The sequence below is a fragment of the Diadema antillarum genome, unplaced genomic scaffold (assembly GCF_040938485.1).
Source record: "Diadema antillarum isolate AM-2024a unplaced genomic scaffold, OU_Dant_1.0 seq00000089_RagTag, whole genome shotgun sequence".
In the NCBI taxonomy this organism is placed as follows: domain Eukaryota; kingdom Metazoa; phylum Echinodermata; class Echinoidea; order Diadematoida; family Diadematidae; genus Diadema; species Diadema antillarum.
The window spans coordinates 950,693-974,352 of record NW_027271179.1 but is presented as its reverse complement, the minus strand read 5'-3'; the positions used below and the strand labels follow the sequence as shown (position 1 = coordinate 974,352).

At 37.8% G+C, this 23,660-nt stretch overlaps 1 protein-coding gene across 1 annotated transcript; it reads left to right on the top strand.

Annotated features, from left to right (window-relative positions):
* The first annotated feature begins 145 nt into the window (after window positions 1-145).
* On the top strand, window positions 146-21,880 carry LOC139726534 (T-complex protein 1 subunit beta-like). The gene is made up of 13 exons (XM_071637517.1): window positions 146-204; window positions 8,680-8,814; window positions 9,492-9,603; window positions 11,800-11,876; window positions 12,172-12,284; window positions 12,993-13,119; window positions 14,296-14,472; window positions 16,604-16,731; window positions 17,975-18,159; window positions 18,742-18,909; window positions 19,414-19,517; window positions 20,984-21,083; window positions 21,735-21,880. Exons 1-13 carry the CDS (start codon window positions 202-204, stop codon window positions 21,878-21,880), a joined length of 1,575 nt encoding a protein of 524 aa, XP_071493618.1. The 5' UTR covers window positions 146-201.
* Window positions 21,881-23,660: the final 1,780 nt, after the last annotated feature.

Below are 23,660 nucleotides of genomic sequence, written 5' to 3'. Positions count from 1 at the left end.
TCCGAATACACAAACTGCGTACAGTCACACAGTCCTTCCAGACTGTTCTATAATCATACCTCTGGCTCATCTGACTCATTGATCGGGAAGGAAAATCACACGCCATCTATCGGCCCACCGTCACCATTTCCTCGTGGTAAGCAGATTGTGTGCATTTTTGTTGGACAGGAGAGAGCACGGCCAGCATCAAATTTCGTCAAAATGGTAATTATTATTCCTTTTTTAATCAGATTTTATAATATCTGTTTCATACAGAATATCTCGAAGGGAAATATGTGTCTTGTATTCGGTTCTTGTTTTGACTTACAAGGGATTTCATCCATTCCTAAATGTACCTGATTGCTTGACGACGAAAACATGAACGCCGGTACATGGTCCCATTAACTGTAGTTTTTGCAGTGCCATGTTGACGCCCATGCCTATAGACCCTATCTATACCTAACGACTCTCCCCAATAACGTCAGTAACTGTCGAGTCGTACTCGTCGTAGTCGCCACCCTACGACCTTGAATCAATGTGCCGATTAACCCCAATTAAATTTCCTCTTACCACAAAAACCAATTGCCTCAATATAAACATATTTCTTCCCGATAGCCACAACTCGAGTCACACGATAGTGTGCAAGTTAGTGTAAATTACGGTACGAGTAAGACTAAGACTCACGAAGAGTCGTAGGTGGGCATGGTGGGGGTTACTAACTACCGCCATGTACCGGGTCGGCGACTCAACATTAAACACTAGTAATAACAGAGCGCAATTGTTGAGTGGCCATCTACACTCTAACAGTTGTTAGTTAAATTATATGGTAATATTCGACTCCTTACGACACTAAAACAATGTCGGATGTTTGCTTATACTTTTGGAAATGAAAAACAGTAAACCAAGATTCATCTCCGTACGGTGCTAAAATTAATGTGAGATATTTGATTTTGTGTTCGAAAACGAAAAAGGATAACATTCGGTTCCGGAAGATGCTGAAATAAATGTCGAAGGTTTGCTTTGACGTTTGGAAATGAATGATGATAATAATATTCAACTCTGGGCAATTGTGCACTTTACGGCCCTATATTATCGGTGCGAGATTTTACCCTAATCGAGCAGTGCGTGCGAATTCGAGTTCCTATCAGGCACCGCGGTTCGACAGCGGGTCTTCCGGCACTGTACTGTGTACATGTGTGTGAGATTTCGTGTTGGGATGCATGCAGTGTGTGTGAATGTGTCAAACGTGCGTGTGCGTGATGAAAGATCTTACGGTATGCCACATGGTTGCTCCAACGCCCTTCCCTGCTGCCTGTGCGGCGCGGCGTCATCGAGCACGAGTTGTGCATTGATTGGCACACAACTGGAACGCAACGAGTGGTAAACTTCCGTGCTTCAATCATGATTTTAAATGAATGAATTTTGCGTGATATATTAAGCAGGGTATCACTAATTAAACCTATTGCGGAGGGCATATGTCCGCTGCGGCCTTGGCGGAATTATTCTGGAAAATAATGATATAAAAAAAAATCTTATCTCAATTCATCAGTCTGTTAGTGTTTATTTCGACTACACAGTCTACCAGACGCCGTGCGAAGTGTGTATAGCTACCAATTTACGGGCAACCACTACATGGACACACACACACACACACTAGCGCAAGCCTCGCCCGCATGGCCCCGTGGTTGGTTTGCGCGATCAGCTAGCTCCGCAGAAGCGCCTTGAGGCGGGCTTTTAGTGACCTTATATAACTTGTCAAACGGCGTTCCATACAGCAAGAGAAGCTTGCCAGCTACTCAGTGCGGAATGGTTTATGGGATATCACCTTAGCACATGGCGAATGACGTACCGATAATATAGGGCCGTAAAGTGCACAATTGCCCAACTCTGTACGATTATTAAATAAATGTCAGATGTTTGCTTATACTTTTTGAAATGGAAATGAATAACGGTAAGATTCAGTTCCGTTCGGTGCTAAAATTAATGTCAGATATTTGATTTTGTGTCGGAAATGAAATAGGATAACATTTGGCTCGGGAAGATGCTGAAATAAATGTTGAAGGTTTGCTTTGACGTTCGGAAATGAATGATAATCAACTCCGTACGATTATTAAATAAATGTCAGGTGTTTGCTTATACTTTTTGAAATGGAAATGAATAATGGTAAGATTGAGCTCTGTTCGGTGCTAAAATTTATGTCAGATATTTGATTTTGCATTCGTAAATGAATAAGGATATTAAACATTCGGCTCCGGAAGATGCTGAAATAAATGTCGAATAATTGCTTTGACGTTCGGAAATGAATAATAATGATATTCAACTCCGTATGATGATTGAATACATGCCAGATGTTTGCTTTTACGTTAGAAAGTAAATCGCAATAACATTCAGCTCCGGAAGATGCTGAAATAAATGTTGAATGTTTGCTTTGACATTTGGAAATGAATAATGATAATATTCAACTCTGTACAATGATTAAATAAATGCCAGATGTTTGCTTTTATGTTCGAAAGTAAGTAGCAATAACATTCTGCTTCGGAAGATGCCAAAATAAATGTTGAATGTTTGCTTTGACGTTTGGAAATGAATTTAGCAATAATATTCAAATCCGTCCGATGATAAAATAAATGCCGGATGTTTGCTTTCACGTTCAAAATTAAATAGCAATAACATTCGGCTCCGGAAGATGCCAAAATATATGTCAGATGATAGCTTTTACGTTTGGAAGTGAATAGCAGTAATATTCTGCTCCATGCAATGCTAAAATAAATGTCGCATATTTGCAATTACATTTTGAAATGAATAACAGTAACATTCAGAGGCGTTTGATGGTAAAATAAATGTCTGATGTCTGCTTGATGTTCAAAAATGAAAAACAGTAACATTCGGCTCCGTACGATGCTAAAATAATTGTGAGATGATTCATTTCACTTTCGGAAGTGGACAGCAGTAACATTCGGCCCCGTATGGTAATAAAACAACTGTCGGATGTTTGCTTTTAAATTTGGAAATGAATGACGGTAATATTCTGCTCCATACGATGCTAAAATAGATAACAGATTGTTGCTTTTACATTTGCAAATGATTGACGGTATCAATCGGCTCAGTGATGCTAAAATAAATAGGGATGTTTGCTTTCACGTTCGGAAGTAGTTATCCATCATTCAAATCAATCATGAATCAACCCATTCTGGGTGTAACATGAAAAAAAAAATACATTATTCAATTCAAAACACAAACAAATCCAATTGTCTTCAACATAAGTAGCTCGATTATGAATCAATCCCACTTCACAAGAAAATATTGACAAACAAACGAAAACCATAATACAAATCTAGAATGAAATCATTCTTTAAAAAAAAACAAAAAAAAACCCCACTGTGAACACACACACACACACACACAGGTAACTCATAGTAACTCAATTATGTTACAAAATCACAAATACACTCTATCAATAGCAAATTACCTTTATTAGAATAATTGCACATCACCTTAAAAAAAAAAAAAAAAAAAACATAGTGCAGGCTTTCTACAGTAATAATAAAATAAGTTTATATTGATTTCTAGATTTTGTGGTAAGTCTTCAGTTTGGTCATAATTTTGGTTTAATATTCATTCAATTATCTGAACACTTCATGCTCACAAAAAAATGCACTCAAAACAAAGTTTAACAATAGATGCAACACTTGGCAAATCCAGCACCGTGCACATCATGCAACGCAGAATAAATCACGTATAAATCTATATGCGTACATTTCGCCAGTTCTAGGGTGAGTCGCAGTATTCCCATAGTGGGTTGTAGGTTGAGACACCACCCCTCTTTATTCTGTAAGTTAATCCCATCCCTAAAATAAAAATGGTACAAGCCTCATCTACATATCCTAAAATGTAATATTCCAAAAAAAATTGTAAGCATATGTCTGGTTTTGGATAAAACAACTCGACAATAGGGTCCCCCACGTATCGTCGCCCTTACCGATTTCACTGACAATGCAAGGTACGCACGCACAAGTCGAACTTTCCGTAGTTCCATGCAGGTATTTTCCTGCAGTATGTTTGAAAATACCTAACGCCCGCTGAAGAAAATATCCTAACCTTTTACTGCTGGACAAAATAGATCCTGTAGCAGTGGGGATATTTCAAATTGGACGGATCACATCAGGCAAGGCCAAGTGAGTGGCGACTTAGGGAAGGTGGCGACTCACCAGTTATTGATGTTACAGTTCAAGGTGGCTTGTTTGCTGGTTCATTCCTAGTTTCGTCAGCTGAGATAGACGTAAAAGGTGGTTCTAGGTCTAGTCCAAAAGGTTCATCCCCTGATTAAAACACTTGCCGAAACTTGCAGAATTCTGAATACATTATATACCAACGGAACCGGAACAGAAACATAATCAGCCTCCAGCGTGTCCAGATCTAACCGCACCAGCGACCCCAACTCATACTGAGTCGCAGCGCTCCGCGCCGGGGTTACCTCCAGATCCAGCCAGCCCACATCTGTCTTCTCACACCCGAGATATACCACCACTACCGTTCGCGCTCAGCTTTAGTGTTGTGAAAATTGTTTGTAATAATACTACCAACGTAAATCTCGTAATGCCTTAACGGCCTTTCTCTTGGTGACTGCGTGCCATTACATGGATTTTGTATGAATTACGTGACAAGTATGACTATCATTATATAAAATTAACTATGTTTGGTAACTCTGCATGCGCGTGCATACCTACTCGTGAAATAGGCTCCATGGCTGTACCACTCACTGCCTGCGCCTGTCTGTTATGTGTAAATGTAACCTGCCCAGGCCAGGCCCGTAGCCAGGATTTTTCAAGGGGGGGTGCGGTCACTAAAAAAACGGACCTTCGGTACCAATACCAATGATGACACACACACACACACACACGCACACACACACACTATATATATATATATATATATATTCTTTGGACGACCGAACTACAAAAGTTGTATAAGAATTTGCGCGCGAAGCGCGTCGCGCCGCAAATTGTGAATTGTGACTGTTTTAATGACGTTTTAGAGTCTCGAGGAAATTTGTATTTTTGTCTGTTGCATGCAATCGCGTTACGGTATTTCGTCTAGGAAATAGTAAAAACTCATTTTGCCAGGAAGTTGCAAAGTTTAATTGTGTTCGAGACTCTGCGCGCGTAGCGCGCCGCAAAATTGAGAATAGTGATTTTCCTGGTGTTGTTTTAACTTTTATTTTTTCTATTGTATACCCGCGTTAGCAGGCCTGAAGCCAGGATTTTTAAAGGAAGGGGGGATTGCGTTAATTAACAAAACGGTCCTTTGATACTGTCCCGGGAGGGGTAGCGACAATTAAAAGGTGGACACCATGCTCATACATGGACTCAAAATGGCCCCTAAACGAGTAATGATCATATGATTTTTTCGGGCCATAAAAAAAAAGTATTCCTTAAATGTTTCCTGCACCCTAAAGAAGTACTTCATCATGATTGAACAATATACCATTTTCCCAAATTTCGGCCTTTTTGATACCCTTTGATTATATACGCTCGTACATCACACTTTCCATCTAATCCGTGAGAAAAAACGACCCCTATTACGCGTTTTCTTTAGCGAGTATGGTCACGGTGTCCACCTTTCAGTTGGAGTTTTCCATCCCATTGGATGCTGTTTGGAAGATGAAACATTCACTTTACTATACAGTATATCAGCCGTTGGTATGCGAGTTTGTCAAAAACGAAAATAAATAAGAAAATTTTTAAAACAAAATGAATTGTAAATGTGAACCATTTATATTTTGCCTCCTTGTGGTAGGATATTTCCAGCATTTCCGAACTTTCAAATAATCATTTTAGATTTATTAATATTAAAGGTAGTAGATCCGATTCGCAAACATCTCCAATATCAGTCAAATGTCATATTAACCATCATGCTAAGAAGGTTTTCTTTGTGAAATTTGGAGGTCAGTGAAATTCAAAAATTAAACATCCGTTAGCCATTGGAAGAAGTTGAGTGCAAATTCAGACCTCAGGCTTAGTGCTCAGATGTTTTCCTATTTGATTTGATCTGTCTTACTGTGCACACTAAGATACATACTGGAATGGTTATTTCTTATTTATTAAATTATAGTAGCATATTTGGTTACTAGCAGTCTCTAGGCATTTTCGAATTTTGGCTGCAAAGAGATCCACTACCTTTAAGTTAGAAGAGAGATAAGTAAATAATGATAAAATAAACAAACAAAAAAGATTGAGTTTCTTTTGTAATACTATCTGACAAACTTTTTACTTTACCATTTTACTTCATAGCTCAGCACTTTCCATTCTCTCTCATACCCTCTTACGGGTCGGGTGAATTCTTTTGTTGGAACCGTAAGCAAATGCCAGCTGAAGGCGAGTAGGCAAGTGTGTTTAAAAGCATTAGATTATGCACGGAGATTGTACAGTTACTTGATAGATGATCTTTTCTCGAATGTTGGTACTAGCAAAAGGGCTAGAAAAAGCAGCTATTATAATTCGTTAGGCATGCATAATGGCCCAATGAGTGTTACAAGAGAACTGGAGTAAGACAGGCCTTGCATTTTGTTTTGTCTCTCCTGATCGTTCGTAAGAAATGCTAATTCATGACCACCTTTTCACAATTTGATTGGAGCATGCATTCATAATGGAAAATAGTTGACATAATAATCTATCCCCAGGCATTATCATGCCAACATGTACTTATATATACATGTACTATATCTTTGTGAGACGTAGATATAAAATGTCTCAGGTTTTCGATTATAGTAATTTCGAGGAAATTTCTTTAATTTTTATCATATATGTAAACTTGAGGCTATTAGATTTTCATCCACTTACCTCTGTTCCTGTGAAAAAATTCAAGTGTCAACCTCAATGTCACCCACGAATCGCACGTACTCGGGCGGCCAGTGGAAAAAAAAAACACCGGTCACACGCGCCAAGGGCCATGGCATGCAGTGCCAATATAATAATAACTCGCACAAATTGATACATAACATTTGTGTTTGTGTGCATGGGGACGATCCGATGGTTCATACAACAAAAGGGTTTCGTGCAATTATTTTTAACATTGTTAAACGTACTCTTCCACATTTACGTAGCATATAATGTGTCTTTATATTTATTTGGATTGTTATCTTGAGAATTGCTAAAAACCGTTATTATGAAAAAGTGGACCTTTCAGAATTTGGGAGGGGGGGGGGGGGGTGCGTACGCACCCGACGCACCCCCCTGGCTACGGGCCTGCAGGCCCATATCCCATGATGGCCCCAGCAGACGGCGTTTACACGTGATTGATACAGCGGCGGGGCTGATTTTGGCAGCATAGCATTTTTCATCCTTCTTTCTTTCCTTATTTTCCTTTGTTCTTTCTTTTCTTTCTCCCTTTTATTCTTCGAAAGACTTCCTAAATCAAAATGACATAATGTCCCTCCCCTCGACTAATGTGTCTCATTGAAGTGTCTTGAAAGTGCACAGGTCCTTCTCAGATGCACAGCATCTGGTCAGGCTACACATCCTGTAGGCCTGCATGTAATTCCAAGCGACACTGCCATGCCTTGCGCACAGGCAATGACAAATTGTCTTGGCTGAATCATGTCACAACAGCGTTACAGCTGTGTATTTTCTTGTTTTCTTCATTGGTGCCACAAGTGTCAACTCTAGCCCTCTTTAATCCTACTGAAGCCCTCTATATCAACTTTTCTAGCCTTTCTTTTTACTGAATGAATTTGATCTTGGCACAAAGACAAGAGCCATCGCTGCACTAGCCATGTTCTACAATGTCAGTGACATCATACAGTACACATCAAAGACGCTTAACTAATAAGACAAGAAAGTGCGCGCTAATCCTGTACTAAACAAATGGACAGCGTGTGGTCCTCATGCGTATTACACACATCACCTGAGACCACTCAGTTAACTTCAAAGACAGCGCGTCTCAGGTGATTTGTGTCTTTGCCTGAGACACGCTGTCTATGAAGATGTTGTTTACCAAGCGTCTTTGATTGTGAGATCATGTTGTTGCCAAATTTTTACCTCCACAAAATAATCCTTATTACTTTCAAATCTCTTCTTCGAAATAATCCCCTTAATCGAAAAGAAGCTACGACTATAATTTTTAAATCTTTTTAAGATAATAAAGATAACACTACCTTTGGAAATGAATGATGTTCCTGGGTCACGTGTACTGAGTTTGTACTTAGCTCTCTTTTGTATCGTCAAGTAGGGTAGCCATTTTGTGTCCATTTTTATCACGTGCCTTCCTATCTTGTTATCTCTACTATCTTTGGTACACATACTGTACATTGCCACTACTAGTCTTTTCACTGTTGTTTCGGCAACCACTACCGGTATTAAATATCATCAGATTGTATTCAATTTCTTTTTTATGACCCTACAATGACATATGGTGGCCTGTAAAATTGTAAGAAAAAATCATAAGTCATAAAAGTCACTAAAGTAAAGTCATATCATAAAACGAAAATAATGCAATAAATGGGGATAATTTTGTGAAAAATAGCAGATATACTGTAATTGCTTTAAATAACACATGATGTAAGAAAGAAAACAAAAACTGAAATTATTTAATTTAACATTAAACTGATCATAAATCAAGTGGTATTGTATTAAAAAGATACAGTAGCATGTGCATATTGTAATAGTCAAATTAAAAATTTGTCACCATTGATGTCTGGTTTAGGTCTCACTGCAACCGGTCCAGATTCTCAAGCAGAATGCAGAGGAGGAGAAGGCAGAGCTTGCCCGCATGTCCTCTTTCATAGGGGCAATTGCAATTGGAGACCTGATCAAGAGTACCTTGGGCCCCAAAGGAATGGTATGCTACTGTGTTTTCTTTTAAATGTGCCTGCTCATTAAAACAAACAAACAGACAAAAATTCAGAGGATTTTTTTGTTGTTGTCATGTTTAGGCTGATTACAGTTTGCATTTCATTCCAATATGTTTTCAATATCCTGTTCCTTGAACACCTCATGCAGATAAGAAATATCATTTGTATGGGATTGATTTGTGTCTTTTGAGTTTGTTACCCAATAGGAAAATGGGCACGTTTACATGTATATAGGTTTTGTGAGTAATATCTATACGTACCTGTATGTATCGTCATTTTTTTTTTTGACGTATATTATCTTACAGATATAGCATATTTTATAAATCAAGACAAAAAAAAAACAAAAACAAAAACATGTGTTGATGACAGAAATAAAATTTTATCAAACCATCAGAGAAAATATGCTGAGATTATGCTGAAATTTAGTTTTCAGTTGTCATGTGGGAAGCCTATCAAAAGAGTATGATTTGTGATTTGTAGCTACTTCTTTTTTTACGAAGCACTTGGCCTCTGTAATGAATCTCAATATATCCATGTCTTTCATTACAAAAAATAATTTTTTAAGTCTATCTATGTCTTTATAGTTTTGCATGAATATTTGAGAGAATTAAGCACACCATTGAAAAGTGTTTAGAGACAGTGTATCTGCTCCTGTTTTTTGTAGGACAAAATTTTGCAGAGCAACAGTCCTATGGCACCGCTGACTGTCACAAATGATGGTGCAACTATCCTGAAGTCTATTGGTGTCGACAATCCAGCTGCCAAGATTCTTGTTGGTAAGATAACTGGAGGGCTCGAACTTTCGTGCTCAGGATGTCAGCGAACTGTTTACTTTCCTTGAAATTTATATCATACTGTCAGATTTTGTCTTCTAGACAACCTATTTATGAAGTTATGAATGTTTTCTTTTTGAAATGGTGCCAGAACTATTTTAGGTTTCTATCGCAAACACTACAAATGTGTAGAGTTGTATTCATCTGTAATGTCCAAGCATGAGTGGTATAGGAAAATACATCTCAAACAACTTGTAATCTAAGTCATCCAAAAGGAAAATTTCCCCTATTACAGTCAAAGGACTGTATAAAGCAGTGAGATACTGTTCTTCTCCTTACATATGTAGTTGAAGTGAGCTTTATTGTTGCAAGAGATCGGTGCATCCAGTTTTTCACATTCTTTTTTTTCACCAGCGCGTCCAGTATTTCACATTATTTTATGTTACAGTGACACTAGGCATCAGAATTTTATGTCAAAGTAGAACTTTCTTCAGCTTAAAGGACAAGTTCACCTTCATACCTGTATTTTGCATGTAGAGTGAGTAAATGTAGCAGTATCAGTAGGACACATTTATTTATCTATTTATTTCTAATCTTTTGTTAGGGTAGCCCATTCACCAATAAATAGTGGTCTTCCATGGAGCCCTGAATAATATTGATGAACATATGTACATTAAATAGCAAAACGTATTTACAGAAGATGACATATACAGTGTAGATACATACCAGCATACTGTACATTGCAAAGTAATATGAAAAAAGTACATGCCACAGCAAGAGTTCACCAGAATGTCGAAATAACAATTAAAACGCTATTAACAGGAATGATAAGCTAGCCCAGAATAAATTTTGTTTGTTGCTTACAAATAACAACTTTGCTTAAACAATCTTTTAAATGAATATATGGAAGAAGCTGATCTAATTGAATAATCCTGTTCCATTCAAGTAGAGAAGATACAATTGGGCTGCACTTGTGACAATCAGAGCGAAATCTTGGCACACGTAGACTTCCACTGTTTATTAGCCTTGTATGATGTTCATGTACAAATTGTACATCACTAGGCTTAACTAAATGCACCTGAAGGTACGAAGGTGCTAAGTTATGGACGCATTTATATATCATCATAACGCGACTGAACTCAAAACGTTTGTCTAGTGTCATCCATTTAAGACTTTTGAATAAATCAGCTGACGGTGTGTCATATGTTTTGTCCAAAATTATTCGTGCTGCCCTCTTGAATTTTTTTCTGGCTTAGTTTCAAGTTCAAGTTCAACTTTATTTTCATTTCCATTAAATAAACAGGAGAAATTATATTCAATGCATAAACAAAGCAAATTTGTAGTAATTTCGATAAACGTACATCAACAAGATACATGTGATGATGAGTAACGACATAATTGCATTTATAAAGTATATACAGTTTATACAGCATAAAGTATATATTCATAAAGTATATAGTTGTATGGGATTGAAATCTGTTTGACCAAACAACAGAACAGTAATCAAATTGTGGTAACACTAGACTATTATAAAGTAATTTTAGTGAAATCAGTGAAAGTTTGAGGAAAATCGGACAATCTGTTCAAAAGTTATGAATTTTTTTCATTTTCAGTGCAGCCGCTGCTGGATGAGAGTACTACTACAGTTTATGACCTACATGTCACATGTGCAGAAGGATAGAAAGAAAATGAAGATAATTTCAACATGTTTTCACTTTTCTCACATAATAAAAGAGCACTTGACTTGACTCTTTCAGAAGGCAGGGGAAATGATATTACCCTTGCATACGTCAGTAGCAAATTGAGGGAATGTGTACTTTTCAAAAAAAGGAAAATTTTGTGGAATTCTCCTTATATTTTCTTTATATCATTCTGTGCATGTGACATCGTAAACTATAGTAATCTTCTCATTCAGCAATGGTGGCACTGAAACTTCAAAAATTTTACTAATACATGTATTGCTGCATTCACTCAATCCACAGAATATGAAGTTGAACTTGTCCTTAAAGCAATAAGGAATTAAATGTCACCAGTAAGGTGAAACCGGATCATCTTCTACAGTGATTAGAACCTGTTCAATTTACCATATGAGAAATCATATAAAGCAAGCACTACTATGTTGCTTTGTAACTTCTGTGCTGTTGTGTGGAAAAGTGTGCAACAAGAAACTTACCTTTGACCTTTGCTGCTTGTTCATAGAAATCAGCAAAGTTCAGGACGATGAAGTTGGTGATGGTACAACATCAGTGACAGTACTAGCCTGTGAACTTTTGAAGGTAAGTCTCTGACCTGGGAGAAGCTTCTAACCATTTTCCTTATATTCCGAAGTTAAAAGAAGAAATGTAATTTGGTGGCAACAAAGTCTTGTAGCACTCTTTCATTGTCAAGGTTAGTTGACATGATTTCATATCATTCAAATCAGTCAGATTTTTATCCTTACTTCATTCAGAATGCACAGATGATTGCAGGATTAGTGTAAAGTGTTATACAACATGAGACACAGAGTTCATCCTGTGACCACAAGGTGCAAAGTTAATCCTTTTCTCTTTCCCCATCTCTGATTCACTGTAGGAGGCTGAGCAGCTGATAGGGCAGAAGATCCATCCCCACACCATCATCAGTGGCTGGAGGAAGGCGGTGGATGAGGCTGTTGCTGCCCTCACTAAGGCCTCTGAAGATCACAGGTATGGATACAAATGTGTACTGTCATCAGGACAGCCGCCCATTGTCCGCATCATATCCCATCCAGTGAGAGCATGTTTGATGAGTGATGACATGCTGTTTCTGTTTTGTTTTGTTTTTGTTTTTTTCCAGCACTTACGTGGAATCATATCTATTAGATTTTGTTTTTGGCTTTCAGTATTAACAAAATATTTAGAAGGAGGCCTGAACAGAATCAGTTCAAAAAGACCATTGATCATATTAACTCTGTCATCTTTGATTTTATGGTTATATTGAAATATTGGCCTGTCAGATTGTATCCCCCCCCCCCCCCCCCCATCATATGATGAGATGTTTATTTCACTCCCAGACCCATGGGTGCAGTGCCCTAACAAGAATTGTATCACAAAATTACCATCATAAATACACTGCAGTCGCTCAATGGTGCTGCACAAGTTTTGCTTAATAAAGTATACGCATTGCAGCTTGCGTTGTGTTTGAAATCCGTACATCATGATAACATGCTGTCTTTCTGATCAATTTTACAACTCTACACATATGCAGACAATTGATTTGTGAATGTGGTGTTTCATGACCACTGCACTGAGTGCATTTTCCACAAAATTGAGACTCAAACATAGAACCTGAATGTGCATTTTGTCATAGGCAGCATTCTTGAACATGCATGTTTAACAAACTTTTAACAAACATTCTTGTCATGTGACGTGCAGTGCGGATCCACAGCGATTCAGAGAAGACCTAATGAAGATTGCCTTCACCACACTCAGCTCTAAGATTGTCTCACAGGACAGGGACAAGTTCACCACTCTGTGTGTGGATGCTGTGCTCAGGTTAAAGGTAAGGACTTGGTAGTCAAGACAAATGTCTCTTCCACTTCTTGTTTTCATCTGCTTTTAGTCTATGTCATGCACTTTCTTTGTTCTTGTAACTCAACTATGAACTACCGTTTAAGCTGCTATTTTCCCGTACAGATATTTTTGCGAATAAGGAGGAAACAGACATTTTTGCGAGATGTTTTTTTTTGTGATTTAACACCAAGGCCAGCGTAATGTGCAATATTACCCCAGCCTGTGGCGACATTCTCATGTGCTGTTAAATTTGCGGTACCACAGTGATTCACGAAATTCTCGAAAATTAAACCCGCGCCAAAATAACAGCTGATACAGTATATCACACTGTGCTTTGAGCACCCAGTTGACGTGGATACAGTACCTGATAAATGTTACCCGTCTTCTAATTAAAGTAATAGTATAATCTTATTTACTCAAGGTACTCTCTTCAATGCCAGCACTGTTCTTCAAGATGGCCCTGCCAGTATTATTACCTCGGTATTATGAGGTACCCATCTTTTATATAGTGGCCAAGAGAGATGTTGTGGGTAATAACATATTGTCCAAAAACAAAAACACTTGGCAGGGCTCAAACTTTGGACCTCCATTTCTTTGTTGAGAGTCTCATCCACTATACCACAGTCCCCTATTATGATTATTTATTGTTGTTATTATTTGTCTTCTTCCTCTTCTTCTTTTTTTATGCATAACAAGCATAAGTACTGTAAATACAGAAATGTTCATGGTACATTATGTTTTGCGTATTTCACGCTACTTCTGGCCAGCTCAAGTTCTAAAATGTGCAAAAATGTCATCACAATTTTCTCTGTACATTTTGAATGGGTTGACAATATTGCACTGCGCAAATTCAAGAACTGTAAATGTGTTTTTTAGCTGCTCAGCGCGAAAAATTAATCACGCAAAAAAATTGATGTTTACAGTGAGGTAAATAATAGTATATTGGTGAATGAATAAGGAAATGTTTACCTTGAAGCTTTGTTAAATGTCTGTCTGGGACAGTGGATTTTCTTTTGTTTCTTTTGTTGATCTACATCTGTTTTTACTACTTCATCTCCTCCCCTTAATGGTCTTTATCATCACTTCTGTCATGGAATCATCAGTGCTCTTAATCTTTTTATCTTTCTTTTTCTATTTTGCTATTTATTTATTTGTTGCTTTTTAGGGCAAGACAGACTTGAATGCTATTCAGATCATCAAGAAGCTTGGTGGAAACATGAATGATTCCTACCTGGATGAGGGTTTCCTCCTGGACAAGAAGGTGGGAGTGAACCAGCCCAAGAGGGTAGAGAATGCCCGCATCCTAGTGGCAAACACTCCCATGGATACCGACAAGATCAAGGTGCGTGTGGTTTGAGAGGTTGGTTCTTGCATGGTGAACTGAGAAGATAGAGACAGTTTGTGTAGCACCATGTGTCATAGCCCTGTAGTAGTAGTAGTGGTGGTGGTGGTGGTGGTAGTTGTAGTAGTAGGAGTAGTAGTAGTAGTAGTAGTAGTAGTAGTAGTAGTAGTAGTAGTAGTAGTAGTAGTAGTAGTAGTAGTAGTAGTAGTAGTAGTAGTAGTAGTAGTAGTAGTGGTGGTGGTGGTGGTGGTGGTGGTGGTGGTGGTGGTGGTGGTGGTGGTGGTGGTAGTAGTAGTAGTAGTAGAAGTAGTAGTAGTGGTGGTGGTGGTGGTGGTGAATTCTGAAGAGAACACAGCAAATGCTCTGGATGATAAAGCTTATGAAGAGGTTATCATTCTGTTGTCACCAGTCATGAATATAGAAAGTAAAGGTAGGAGGCTAGACTTAGCATTGTGGCTGCCCATAATTAACATGGCAAACAGCTGCATGTAATTATTGTTTCACAATTTGTACTTCTGTGAATCATTCAGCTAAATTAATAGCTTTTACATGGTACACTGTGTGTATCAAAATTGATGCTTTCTAATCATTAGCCCAGCATGGTGAATGAGAAAGTGAAAAAGACAGAGGAGTTGTTTAACCCCTTGAAGACAAGTCCGGAGTATACTAGGGCATGTGTCTATGGGAAATGTGTGTTGTAGCAAAATCAGGCCGTCCTCAATGGGTTGATGAACACTGGAGTAATTTGAACAAGATGTGTAACTTACCTGTCATACAGGTGTATCATTTTCATTCATTATTCATTCATTCATTTCATTTTATGTTGTCATGGTACCGACCTCGTCCAATGGTTGTTTCTTCACCCAGTCTGTGAATTAAAAACACATGTATGAAACACAATGCACTTATTGCATAATTGAAATGCATGTAAAATGTTATATAACACAAGTATAAAACTGAAAACCGGCATGTATATGTGCAAAATTAAGTTACTACGAAAAAGAAAGAGAAAGCATAAAATATCATGGTAATATACACTGAGATCAGTTATTGAAGATTGATCACCCCTGCCCCCCCCCCTTATTTCATACAATCCAGTATCTGTTAAACTTAGATAGGGTGTTCAACCTTTTGAAATTATTCACCTGTCTCCTAAAATCGTTCCAACTAAGTCCTTTAATCTCGTTTGTTAAGCTATTCCAAGTTCTTACCCCACTAAACAATAAGCTTGGCTTTTGAAACTCTGCATGAACTTTTGGAAATTGTCCAGTTGATGTCTTAGATTGTACTTATCATTCTTGAATTTAACATGACTACATATAACACAAGGTTTAACATTTCATGTGCAATCCTATACATGATGTGAAGAGTATGCTTTCTCCTTTCAATTTCAGATTTATCAATTATCAATTTATTATGAAATGCCTTAGGGGAAGTCCCACATTACTTCCATAGCTGCTCGAAGGGCACGATTCTGTAGTTTTTGTAGTCTATTCTTCAGCCCTATCCCAAAAGTCCCCCTAACGATATCACAATAATCAAATTTAGATTGAATGATGGATTTATAAAGAGCATAATTCTCTTTATTAGATAAATATCCTCAGTCACCTTGTTGAATACAGATTCTGTTTGTACAGACCAATCATCTTTGTCAAGCATGGCCCCCAAGTACTTGCACTTTTGTAAGCATTGGACTTGTTTTTGTCCAATATCAGAATGTGGAACAAAAGTTTCTATTCATTTTCTTGAACCTAACATCTGAAATTCATGTTTCTTTGCATTCAGTGCAAATTTGTTGTCAGTCAGCCATACATCCACTACTTTACGCTTCCTAATCAATGTTTTGACCACACTATTTGTGTTCTTGCTGTTTGCATATAGTTCTAATGTATTGTCGCATACACAGAGATGTTACAATCTTCCACATAGGTTGACAGATCATTAACATATATGAAAAAGAGTAAGGGGCCACTTTTCAGGCAATCATGCTGTCTTCGTGAAGCAAACTCTAGTTTTAACTAGATGTGTCCTCACAAAATGTTACATATGAGTTATCTTGTTGCAGCTTGTCACTTGAATTGTTAATTGTCATTGACTGATTCCTGTGGCAACATGTGTTGTCATGATGCAGGTGTTTGGATCCCGTGTGAGGGTGGACTCCACAGCCAAGATTGCTGAATTGGAATTGGCAGAAAAGGAGAAGATGAAAGACAAAGTGGAGAAGATCATCAAACATGACATCAATGTCTTCATTAACAGGTAAGGGAGAGGGACAGACAGACAGACAGACAGACAGACAGACAGACAGACAGACAGACGGACAGACAAGTAGGCAAATATTGTAGATGAATAGGTTCACAGGTAGATACAAGGATATGTAGATTGATTATTATAGAGTAAAGTGAGAGAGAGAGAGAGAGAGAGAGAGAGATACACAGACAGATACAGAGTGATGGAAACTGGATTCCAATGCAGACAGATTCAATAAAATTAAAAAAATGCCGATTTAGCATGCATTGATGGAAAAAAGTGCTTTGTCTACTGCCAAAGTTTGTACATTTTGCTATTGTCATTTATTTATTTTTTTCCATTTGTAGATCATATCAGGGAAAGGATGGTGAAAGTAATCATGCTTTATTTGAATTAAGAAATTACAACCTCTTAGTGAATGATAAGTTCCTTAATGATATACACACAACTGATATAACTACAAGTAGGAGAGACCTCACTGCTTGTGCAAGAACACAGTAGAGTATTAAATTTTGAAATCTGTGATGGAATGCTGCAGTTCTCACTGTTCGAAATGTGAATATCTTAAAGGACAAGTTCACCTTCATAGACATGTTGGTTGAGTGAATGCAGCAATATTAGTAGAACACATCATTGAGAGTTTGAGGAAAATCGGACAATGCGTTTAAAAGTTATGAATTTTTGAAGTTTCTGCTCACTCAAGGCTAGATGAGAAGACTACTATAGCTTGTGATGTCACATGAGTACAACGATATAAGGCAAGAATAAAGAAAATTCAACATATTTTCACTTTTCTCGCATAGCAAAAGAACATTTGACTTCTCTCTTCCAGATGGCAGGGGGAATAGTATTACCCTTAACATATGTCAGTAACAAGTCGAAGAAATGTACACTTTATTCAAAAAGTAAAGTTTTGTGAAATTCTCTTTTTATTTTCTTTATATGGTTGCACGCATATGACATCATACACTGTGGTAGTCTTCTCATCCAGCAGTGACTACGCATATACTTTAAAATTCATAACTTTTGAACGGATTGTCCGATTTTCCCCAAACTTTCACTGATGCGTTCTACTGATATTGCTGCATTCACTCAATCCACATGTTTATGAAGGTGGACTTGTCCTTTAAGATTCAGATATCTTTCCCAACTCATCTTCAGTTATAATTGGCTTGCCTATTATATCTTACTGTCCGTCATCTGTTCTTTCATTTTGTCTGACCTGCTATGTTTCCTTCACTCCCACACACAGACAACTGATCTACAACTACCCAGAGCAGCTCTTTGCCGATGCAGGTGTCATGGCCATCGAGCATGCAGACTTTGAAGGTGTGGAACGTCTGGCTCTTGTCACAGGAGGCGAGATTGTCTCAACCTTTGACCGACCCGACCTCGTCAAACTGGGACGATGTGACCTCATTGAAGAGGTCATGATTGGTATGTTCACAAATTACACATTAAATGCTTTGACATCTATCGACAACTTGACAGATTGGATAGATTCGTCATCTCTTATAGCGACAACTCTGACACTGCAATTGTCAACTCCACTGTAATGGTGAAAAATGTGATATTGGAAAGCATTTATATACCATCGCTCCTGCCATTCACAGTTCCAGACACACAGAGATTTAAATCTTAACTTCACTTGAGATAAGCATATATAGCCAGGTTCATTACATACATAGATATGAAGAGAATGTGAGCAATTCAAGGACTCCATGCCGCAAGTACTTATGGCTGGAGTAGCTCTATTTTGCAATTTATTCTGTACAAATTTTTATGATGTTAAGCTCAGTGATGTATTAGAGTAATTCAAAATATCTTGTACAAGCTTTAAATAAGTGTATTCAAATTTCATTCGTTGAAATGAAGTTGCTAATGTGTGTTAATATGTTTGATTTTGTATTTCATTGGTATTGAGAGCATTGTAAGAGGTTTGATTCAGTAGAGGAGCCACAAGAAATCATGTCTGAGTTTGAAGTAAGGATTGTTATCTCATGTTTGTTTGACTCTCAGGTGAAGACAAGCTGATCAAGTTCTCTGGTGTGCCCCTGGGAGAGGCGTGTACCATTGTGCTGCGAGGTGCTACCCAGCAGATTCTTGACGAAGTGGAACGATCTCTCCATGACGCCCTCTGTGTTCTCTCACAGACAGTCAGAACCACTCGCACTGTTCCAGGTGGAGGTATGGGATATAAAGTCAAGATATTGTGTGGCTATGTGCATGCATTTTAATATTTTGCACATACTGAGCATTCCAAGTAGGATGGAATAGTATTAGACTTTGCCTTCCTAAAGTATCATCCTACTGTAGTGTGACGACAATTGTATGGATTTTCAGTTATTCATATAATACGCTCACATTTCAGTGACATTGTAAGTGTCATTGCATTTATTATGTTAACATCCCCAGCTGTATTATACAAACTCTTCAAGACCTACTGGATCTGAATATCAGTGATGTGAACTGTGCAATATTTCATCCACCAGTATGAAGTCCAGTCGAAACCATATGTGGTTGGAATCAAGTTGATGTCTAAATTCTTGGTAATTGTCATCAGAAGATGACTTGGAAGTGATAGGTTATCAAGGGTAATCTTTGGTAATGGTAATGGTAATAGTAATCTATGTAGTGGTCAGTATCCTGTATGGTGATTCGTATCCTCCAATTAATTTCTTTGTTTCCTAGGTGCCTCTGAGATGTTGATGGCCAATGCTGTCAGCCAGCTGGCAGTCAGAACTCCTGGCAAGGAGTCTGTTGCCATTGAGGCATTCGCAAAAGCTCTCCGGCAGGTATTGCAACAATTCATGTCATAAATAACATCTTATGTTTACGATTCTTTTCACAAGGACCAAGTCCTAGCTACAAATAAGATTGACCTTTCTTTTTCTTTGCGCCAGTTAGGCAGACTCGAAAGCATGAATTTTCACTACTCTGACAAAATGCTGACTTTGGATTCCAGGTTATAGAAACATTGATAATTTGATGTAAATTATATATGATGCAAATTTAGCATGATGTTTTCTTCATGCCTCTATGTCAGAGCTCCATTTTTTTTTTTTTTTTTGAGTGGCATCACGTTGTTTTGTCAATCTGTCCATGTGTTTGTTTGCTTTTTCCAGATGTCTAACTTTCATGTGTTGTTTTTACTCTTGAAGACTTCGGGAGAATGATATCTGCTTGATAATCAATATCTTGTGCAGGTTAATTCTATCAGGTTAAAGGGTGTGTACAGTTCTGGTTGAGGTGAGGATTTAGCTTTAACATATTGCGAGATATTCAGAAACCACTCGATGAGATGTCAACGAGCATGCAATTGTAAGAGGTATCAAAAGTTTATTTGATGAAAATCGGTTTTGAAATGGCTGAGATATCCAAACACAAGGTGAAACAAAGAGATCCTAATTAAAGGCGTGGCCTGTAGTCTTTTATTATTATCAATTTCTTGATATCTCAGCCATTTGAAAACCAATTTTCATCAAATAAACATTGAATCCTTCCTAAAATTACATGCTCTTTCATATTTCATAAGAGGTTTCTCATCATCTCACTTAGGAATGTAAAAAACATGAATCCCCACCTCAACCAGTACTGTACAGCCCCTTTAAGCCCTTTTAAAGATGCAAATACTGAAGTTACAAATGAGTGATTTGCCTGATTTGTCTGATGATAGTAGAAGGAAGATTCCGTACTCATTAGCCACAGTAACACTGCACAAAACTATGCTTAGTTTTCTTCTCGCTAATAAACTTCCAGAAGTTTGCACAGGCAATCACGATACAGACAAAAGTACGCATAGTTTCAGTGATGCAAAACTACCCATAGTTTTGGTCTGCAACATACATGCTCCACATGGGCGAAAAATGCACGCCTTCCTTGAATGTGAAAAAATACAAATGCCCCCCCCCCCCAACAAACAAACCAAACAAACAAACCCCACGTTGTGTACACATAACATGAAATTGATATAATCATATGACAAACTCCTTTAAGTTTCAGTCATGTATGGTCACATTACACAAAAACTCTTGTGTTTTTGCGTGAAGTGAGAATTTTCCAAAGTATACTGAAGTTTCGCAAGAAGTTTCCCTGGTAACTTCTCCAGAATTTTGTAGTCGAACTGCCCAAACTACCTGAAGCAAAATACCATGTAATGAAACTATGCGTAGTTTCACATAGTGTGACTGGAGCTATTTTCCTTGGAGCAGTACTTCCACTCAAAAAATTCGTGGTTTATCCTGTTGTTTTTCCATTTTAGCTGCCCACCATCATTGCAGACAACGCAGGATACGACAGTGCCGAGATGGTGTCACAGTTGAGGGCAGCACACACCCAGGGCAACTACAAAATGGGGCTGAGTGAGTGATTCAGTTGTGAAGCGTACTAATTATGATCAGCTAGTTATTCCATTCATATGTTAATGTCACTGTCATTCCTCAAATTATTTTATTCGAGGCTCATGTATCTTTTCCTTTTTAGATTACATATGAATCATACACATTTTTTGTTTCCACAACTGATAAGACTGTTCAATAAAAAAGAAAGGATGTGAAAGTTTTTGTGACGGAGAAAGTTCATGCTTACAGATACAAGCCGTTTTATCCATTCCATCTGTGTAATTTCTTTCAGGTGATGTAACAGATACAATTCATGATGTTTGAGGAAGATTTAAACAGCCAGTGCTTATGTATGGACATCTCTTTTCCTATTCCAAAACCTGAGTGGAAGCACATTGGCCCCAATTCCCCAATGTCACCTAGATTTAATCCATTGATAAACTGCATCATATGATATCATACCGGTTAGGGTTTAGGGGTGTACTGGACATGGTCAGTTCAGCTTTTGAGGGTTCAAATTTTTGGCTAGCTTCAGTTCATTGAGTCAGTGGTTTAGACCATGGTCTGAATTATTTAGCCATGGATTATTCAGTTTGCCTTTGGGGAAATGCTAAGTGGTTTAGATTTAGACTTTCAACTACTTAGACCATTCTCTCTTTGTTTATGCTGCAGACATGACCAATGGTACCATTGGAGACACCACAGAGCTGGGTGTCCTAGAGTCCTTCCAGGTTAAACGCCAGGTCGTACTGAGTGCAGCGGAGGCTGGTGAGATGATCCTCAGAGTAGATAACATCATCAGGGCTGCCCCCAGGTGAGTACAGTGGGTCAAGGGGCTTCATGTCTCCATTATGCCTGAATATTCCTTGCACTCTTATGAGTCATATGAAAAATGTAGTTGGGCTAGATTGCCTGCTATGTAGTTTTAATGAATTTGGTATCATTTATTATTTACATATCTGCATGACTCCTTCGCCCACTCTCTGATGGAAGACACGATAATATTGTAGTTCAAATGAGACATGCTTATAGAAAGTTACATGTGTACCATAATGCATGTTGATGTAAGCACAATGTGATAACAGGAACATTACAACCCTCCTTGTTAAAGGACAAGTTCACCTTCATAAACATAAGGATTGAGAGAATGTAGCCATATTAGTAGAACATATCATTGAAAGTTTGAGGAAAATCAGACAATCTGTTCAAAAGTTATGAATTTTTGAAGTTTTTGTGTAGTACCCGCTGGATGAGAAGACTACTGCAGTGTATGAATAACTTAGATGTCACATGCGTACAACAATACAAGGAAAATATAAAGAGAATTTCACAAAATTCCATCTTTTGAAAAAAGTACACATTCCCCTGACTCGTTACCGATAAATGTTATGGGTAATATTGTTCCCCCTGCCTTTAGAAAGAGGCAAGTCAATTGCTCTTTTATTATGCGAAAAAAGTGAAAATATGTTGAATTTTCTTTTATATTTTCTTTATACTGTTGTACGCATATGACTCACAAGCTGTAGTAGTCTCCTCATCCAGCGGTTCCAACACAAAAATTTAAAAAATTCATAACTTTTGCATCGATTGTCCAATTTTCCTCAAACTTTCACTGATGTGTTCTACTAATATTGTTGCATTTTCTCAATCCTTATGTTAATGAAGGTGAACTTGTCCTTTAAGTGTATCATGCCTTTGGCAATGCCTCTATGTACTTGAAAAAAAGCGTGTAAGTTTCCACTAAGATTGTCATATCATCAACATGATGTTGTTATGTGGAACATTTATGCATTTACTTGCAGTGTTTATGATCTGGTCATATTTTCTACAGACAAATTTTGTCTGCCAAAGAGAGTTAAAGGGATCGTATAGTTTTGGTTGAGACCTAATTTTGGGTTTCTAACATTTTTTGGCGAGATAATGAGAAACCTCTTATGAAATATGAAAAAGCATGTAATTCCATGAGTAATTTAACGTTTATTTGATGAAAATTGGTTTTGAAATGGCTGAGATATCCAAAATAGAGCAATTCTGATAAGTGTGGGACCCACACTTTATTACAATCGCTTTGTTTTACTTTGTTTTTGGATGTTTCAGTCATTCCAAACCCGATTTTCATTAAATAAACTTTGAATTCCTCTTAAAATGGTATGCTCTGTACTATTTCATAAGTGTTTTCTTGGTATCTCCCAAAAAGTTAATAGCCTAATTCTCATCTCCACCAATACTGTACTATCCCTTTAAGGGGATTGACGCATATTTCTCTGCATCTTGTTTACAGGCAACGGTCTGATCCAGGGCACTGAGTTAGTGTAGCCAACTGTAAGTGAGATACTTCTGTCGGGTGAAATAAGAGAACAAGCAATCAACACTGCTTCATCAATGGAAGTGTAGTTGTGTTCCAAGATGAATGACAAAATGGGGTGGGGGGGGGGGGTGCAGAGTGCTGTAGTGCTCTTGCATAGTTATGCTTCTCTACATTTGTGACCATGTATCACAAAACCAACAAAAAGTCGCACACCCTGATTTTACATGAAGAGTCAAAATAAGTGAAATGGGTCAACTTAGTCAAATTTTAGTTTGTTATATTTTCTGAAA